A 6,000-nucleotide genomic window follows, 5' to 3' on the forward strand; every position below is an offset into this window, starting at 1 on the left:
ATATGGTCCACGTGCTTATTTAGGATTGTCGCACCTACCTGAACTTTGTATGTCACTGGACCTGACCTTGCGTCAACCGTGCCTCCTACCCATGCAGTGTCATTCCCATGGTTCCTACATCAAACTTCGTCCCTTGAAGTAAACTGTCTGTCTCACTTCGCAGAGTCTTGTGTCCAGCATTGGCATTCCTGGTGCCATTACACCCCTCCCCACCCCTCAGGTCCAGGAAGATCAGACTAAAACCTGTTGCAGAGTCGTCTCCTCATTAGCAACTGTGCTGGAACTGTCCCTGAATTTGTTTGAGGGATGGTCCTATAATCAAATAGGAACAGGGATAGTTTGGTATCTAGTGAAGCTGTAGGCTTTCTTTAAGCCTGCCTTCAAAGTTTGGACCGGTCTTTCTGCCAGACCTTTGGATGATGGATGGTATGGAGTTGTCCTTATATGTCAAATACCATTTGACTTCAGGAAATACTCGAATTCCATGCTGGTAAATGATGGCCAACACTTCTATAGTCCATATATTGCAAACCATGCGTGCAGTTTTTCTATTCTTGTTCCCATGTTTGACATATAAACTCTAACCACAACCAGCCTCTTTAAGTGGATGTCCACAATGACTAGGAACATTGAGCTCATGAAAGGACCTGCACAGTCGACATGTAAGTTAAGAATTTACCCAGCCATTCCCATGAATGTGGGGGCACTGCTGGCAGTAATTTCTGTCCTTGTTGGTACGCTGGGCATTGCCCCACCAACGCCGCTTATGTTTGCATCTCATCCTGGCCACAAGACATGATTTCTTGCCAACATCTTAATTTGGAAAACCCTGGAAGATCTGTTGGAGTTCAGCCAGTATCTGGCAGCGAACTTTTCTTAGGACAATCACTCTTGCTCTCCATAATAATTTGCCATCCTCTACTGTGATCTGGTGTCTCTGTTACAAAAAGGTTTCAGTTCTGGTTATGTCGGCCTTTTGGTATCCCCCCTCTGTTCAGGATTTGTTCTGAGTGAGGCTATGCAATTGCCTTCACTCATGTGCTGTTCCCTAAGCTCAGTTGGACTGGCGAGGGTGTCCACTTCCATTGGAATACCCTGCAACTGATATGGTCCATTTGCTGCATTTTCCAATGATAAAACCAGTTGTAGTGCCTGTTTGAAGTTCAGTAGGGCTTCAGCTAATAGTTGCTTTTGCATGGTTTGCATCATTAATCCCACTCTCCTTGCCATTGAAATAACTCCACGGAGGCCGGTATTCCATCACCAAGTCACCCTTTATTTACATGTGGAGAGTCCTTGACACTGATCCAGTTCCTTCAGAGCCAGCTGTCAGAGTGAACAGGATGTCTGACACTCCTGTTTATATCTGTCAACCAGGACTCTCTGATTGGACCAGATTAACAGCCCCATGCGGGAACTCATATTCAATGAGGTCCAACTGGCTGACCTCGTTAAAATCACTACAGTGTTCTCCTTCCCTAAAACCTTATTTTTGTTGACTGCTATCTGTTGAGTCAGAAGACCATGAAGGTTAAATTATTAGTCAGCGCCTATACCTTTCATAGCAGGGTAGCATGAATCAAAGGAAAGTTACATCTGTTTTGATTGTAAAATCCGTCAAGGAGTTCTTGATGCCTCTGCAAGGAATTTGCAGCAGGCTCAGTTCCAAGGACAGTTGGCTTTCAAAATTTTGTTTGCAAAGCTCAGTATCTGCCGCAGCTGCCTCTGCTGGTCTTGGAAGTGCTTGATTTTAGTGCACTGGAGAATCAAATTTTGGATCTTAACTGCCGCAGTATTCTTCCCTGCCAAGACAAACTTGAAACTGTTTTGTTTCAACAATGTTCTTGTCCCTTTATTGTCTGTTGAGTCCATTTGTTCTTTCTGCTTGTTACTGTTAGGCTGTTTATTTCTTTTAAGTTTCACCTCCCTGATATTTGAAACCTTTGCTGTTGTTAAAAAAAACAATTGGTTGGATCTTCAATGTGAATTGTCTTCGTAAGTAATCTTCAAGTTGCCTCAGTATCCTTTCCAAAACAAACAAGACTAACTTTGTTAGCCTCTGCTTATAACTCAAATTTCTGGAAACTGGAATCAGAGAATACTACTTTTGCAGGCACTTGTTTTAGTGAGGATAACTGTATGGAAGTTTTTTTTTCTTCCCAGTTCATACAACTACCTCCATTCTTATTAATCCTGTTTTAAAGCCAGTTGCTGTGAAAGTAACTTCCTGGGTTGAGCCCTTTTATTTTTCCTTTCTCCCATTGGCCTGACTTGCTGTTTGTCAGTTTTCCACATCATTGCATCTTGAAACAGACAAATCTACAATGTATTGTGACTACATACTGTGCTACCACAAATCAAGCAGGTTCTTCCAAAATCATTGAAAGTAATTTCTTGTCATCTACAAAAGGTGGCTCAATCTGTAATTCAAGTAGACTGTTTGCAAAGAACACTTTGAAAATCTGCCTGAACAAAGAGAGATTTGGCAATGCATTTTACTAAGAACCAAGGACAGGGACTGTTGGAGCCAAGTATTGGGCTGTGCACACACACAAAGTAAATAGACGGATTAACACAGAATGATTCAGATGTTGGAACTGAAAAGAAAATACAGTTTTGTTTTCTTGTGTTGAAATTCAGTCCAGTGTAGAGACTGAGTGGCAGAAGATGCCAGAAAAAGATTGAGAGGTAATTGCATGTCTCAGCATTTTAGCAAGCTTAGTAACATTTTTGTTTCTAATATATGCCTTTCTAAGAAAAATTGTTTGAATACTGCATATATTTTAAGAATATTTATCAACTTCTAAAATATGTCAGAAAATCCACTGGTTAGAAAATCTGTAGGCCAAGCAACAGTATGTTGGCTGGGCTTTTTCTACAACTTGAGGATTTAATCAATACCATCTTCAAAGTAAAGTAGGGAGTACAACGAGACTTCTGTGAATGCAATATGTAATAAATGTATTATTTAGAATTTTTTTTTGAAGACTGGGAAGCGATCTAAGTATATTTGAACATTTTTATGATTTGATTTGGTTCAGCTCACACATCAGTTTAGTGGTTTGGCCTATTTAGCAGACAGGCTGAAAAATTTACATCCAAATGAATTCTTATGACCGCTTGGGTCAGGAGCTGCCTGAATAAATGAACCCATAAGCACCAAATGATTTATCCTCTTTTTTTTCTTTGGTGCACTCTGTGAACTTTCTTATTTTGGAACTGAATTAATCCAGGCAGTGAAATTGTAGTTTGCATTTGTGAACCAACAACAGGTATCCTGACTGACATGCTGAATCTCTGCTGTTCTGCTATGAGTTAGATTGAAGATATGTGTACAAGTTTAGAATACTGTACATCCTTTTATTTTTGCTTCCTGTCTGTTGTGTTTGTTATTTGTGTACTTTCTTTGAACCTCCAATAATTCTCCTCTGATACTGTGAAACTGGCTGCTCTGGTGCTCTTGACCCAAGCTAGACATTGAATATTGTCAGTTTATCTTAAAACCCAAGGGCTTCACAGCTGTGCTTGCACCTGTCTTTACTGCAGGTTCGTACTGGTACAACTTCTAGCTGAAATCATTGGACATGGATTAGGAACTGAAGCTTTGGCTGTTTATTTTTCTGTTTTCAGTCTTTCTCTCCAAGAGTGCTATGGAAAGTTTAAGCATCCATATCTTTGTCATGACTGAGATTAGCTAATTTAACACAGCTTGGGAATTGAGTTTAAGACTTCCTTATTCATTGTATGGCTAGGTTCTAAATTAATCAATGGCTGTACCATAGAGTCACTGGGGAACAGTTTTCTATCATCTTATGGATATAGTATATTATCGTCCTGTCTAACACCAATATTTACAATTCCCTTTCAATTGGCAATGAAATCAAAATCACAAAATGTAAAATGTAATTAATTTAATCTGTACAAATTAAGAAAAAATGAATTCTAAAACTCTTTATCCTGAATGTTTCTCTGAAGGATTAAATAGCATTGATGCAGGTTCATAATTATTTTTGGGGAAAAGTTTGTGGATTTTATATCTTTTTGCTAGCTACTCACGGAGATCTTGCATTTACTGTTGCAATTGTAGCTAAGAGATATGGCCCACCTTAGTGAATGATAAATTAGGACAGAACTTTTTTTAAAAAAAGTTCTATTCTCTCAGATTAAACTGAGATTACCAGAATGCAGTTTGAGTGTCTCTTACCAACAATTTAAGAAAAATAACATATTTTATTGATTGCTGGCCTGGACTCATATTTGAGTTTCCTGAATTGAAAACAAGAGCCTTGATTGCTAGTACCAGAGGCAATTTATTGCATTCTACATTACTTATTTAGGACCTTTGTCCCTACCTCTGGGCCAAATAGTCTGGTTTCACATTGCAACTGTTCCAGAGGTGTCTCCTAACATGTCCGAACAGGTTGATCAAAATAATTTACAATACTAACTTGCTGAGATAAAATGTGCGATTGATTCATTAGTGTATGTGTTTTTAATTACAGGAGCCAAATGTAATTGGTGTGTTGCCATTTTATCTAAATGAAAGTAAAATTATTTAGGAAAAGCAAAGCCCCAATCATGTCATAAAGCTTTACCTTTATTAAATGAGCAATAACTATTTATATTTAAACAGGGCCTTTAGCATAAACATCTTAAAGTGCTTCATAGAGACATGACAGAAACCAAAACTTAGCCAAAGTATCAAGTGTTAGGAAAGGATTAACAAAAATTTCATTGGGGATGCGAATTTTTAAAAAAAATAATATGGTGGTGAAGTAGAGGGATTTAAAGAGAGACTCACAAATGTGGAACCGAATTTGCGGAAAACAAAACCACCAGTGGTCTGATGATGCAGTAGAGGTCAGAGGATCAGAGTTAGTTTGGAGGAGGTTACAGAGATAATGACTTTGAGATCATGAAAGAATTTAATGATATGGACAAAAGGGTTACAAATATAAGGTGCAGCACAATTGGTAGTTAATGCAGGACAAGTGCCAAGACAGTGACAGGTAATAAAAAGATCCATCACTCCATCGGTTGTACCAGTTACCAAAATAGTCACTTACTTCTCTTTATCACTGCTGTCTAGGATAAAAGAAATATTCACCAAACATCATTAACGAATCAAAATTAATCTTTTATCACCAGTAAAACTTATTCTTAAAGCAAGTGGTAAATTCTGATTAACACCTTAGTGATGATTTGGCAAGAAGACTATATCCCCTTAATCCCATACACAATACACAAAAATATGAGTTAGTATAGACTTCCCTTGTTTTGGCCAATGGGGATAAAGCAACTCCTGTGGACCGTAAGTCTGAAAGCAAAGAATAAAGTGTGATGCCTTTTCATACCCACTGTGTTTACTGTTGACGAAACTGAATTACCGACAGTTTACTGTGATAGTAGAGACCAATCCTAATTCCAGCAAGGTTGGATTTACATCTCTGAGAATTAGTTGTAGCTACAACAGGTTTTGCCAGGTGGACAGAAATACTGGTATTTGGAAATTCAATCAAGTTCCAGAAGCTTCTGGTAGAGAACCTTTGCTTGGTTTTTTCTCCAGAATCACTTGATTTACAGTTTTAAAAAAAACAGGTGACTTACAGCATGTACTAAATTTTTGACTTCTGTTTCCATGAACTCACATGATGAAACCTTTTGTCTATCCAGAGAATGTCCAAATAGGCAAAAATCTTCCAGTATTTCACTGTCTGTAAAGATAAATGTTTCCCAACCAGTGTTGATTTCAGAGGTTTTAGATGGTCTGACTTAACGTAAAACTGTGTTTAAAAAAAGGAGAAAGAAGTCAATGATGAGGGAGTGGAAATGGTGATAATGGCGGTCTTCTGTGTTGTTAAACTGGATGTTGCATAAGTTGTCAACAGAAAACCAGTAGAAAAATCACATTGTATGGTGAAGAGGTATAACTGAGTGTCATCAGAGTAAAGACCTGATGAAACCCAGCCTCTGGGCAGAAAACCAGTCAGTGAAGCCAGT

The 6,000-nt window shown here is 38.4% G+C and overlaps 1 protein-coding gene across 1 annotated transcript in view; it reads left to right on the forward strand.

The window, feature by feature from the left end:
* hlcs (holocarboxylase synthetase (biotin-(proprionyl-CoA-carboxylase (ATP-hydrolysing)) ligase)) overlaps positions 1 to 4,515 on the forward strand; it is a 141,014-nt gene extending 136,499 nt beyond the window's left edge. Inside the window, exon 11 of the mRNA XM_048603041.1 lies at positions 4,503 to 4,515. Coding sequence (XP_048458998.1) covers positions 4,503 to 4,515 — 13 coding nt within the window. The remainder of the gene's footprint in view (positions 1 to 4,502) is intronic.
* The last annotated feature ends 1,485 nt before the right edge of the window (positions 4,516 to 6,000 follow it).

This window comes from Rhincodon typus, chromosome 11 (genome assembly GCF_021869965.1).
Source record: "Rhincodon typus isolate 14 chromosome 11, sRhiTyp1.1, whole genome shotgun sequence".
In the NCBI taxonomy this organism is placed as follows: domain Eukaryota; kingdom Metazoa; phylum Chordata; class Chondrichthyes; order Orectolobiformes; family Rhincodontidae; genus Rhincodon; species Rhincodon typus.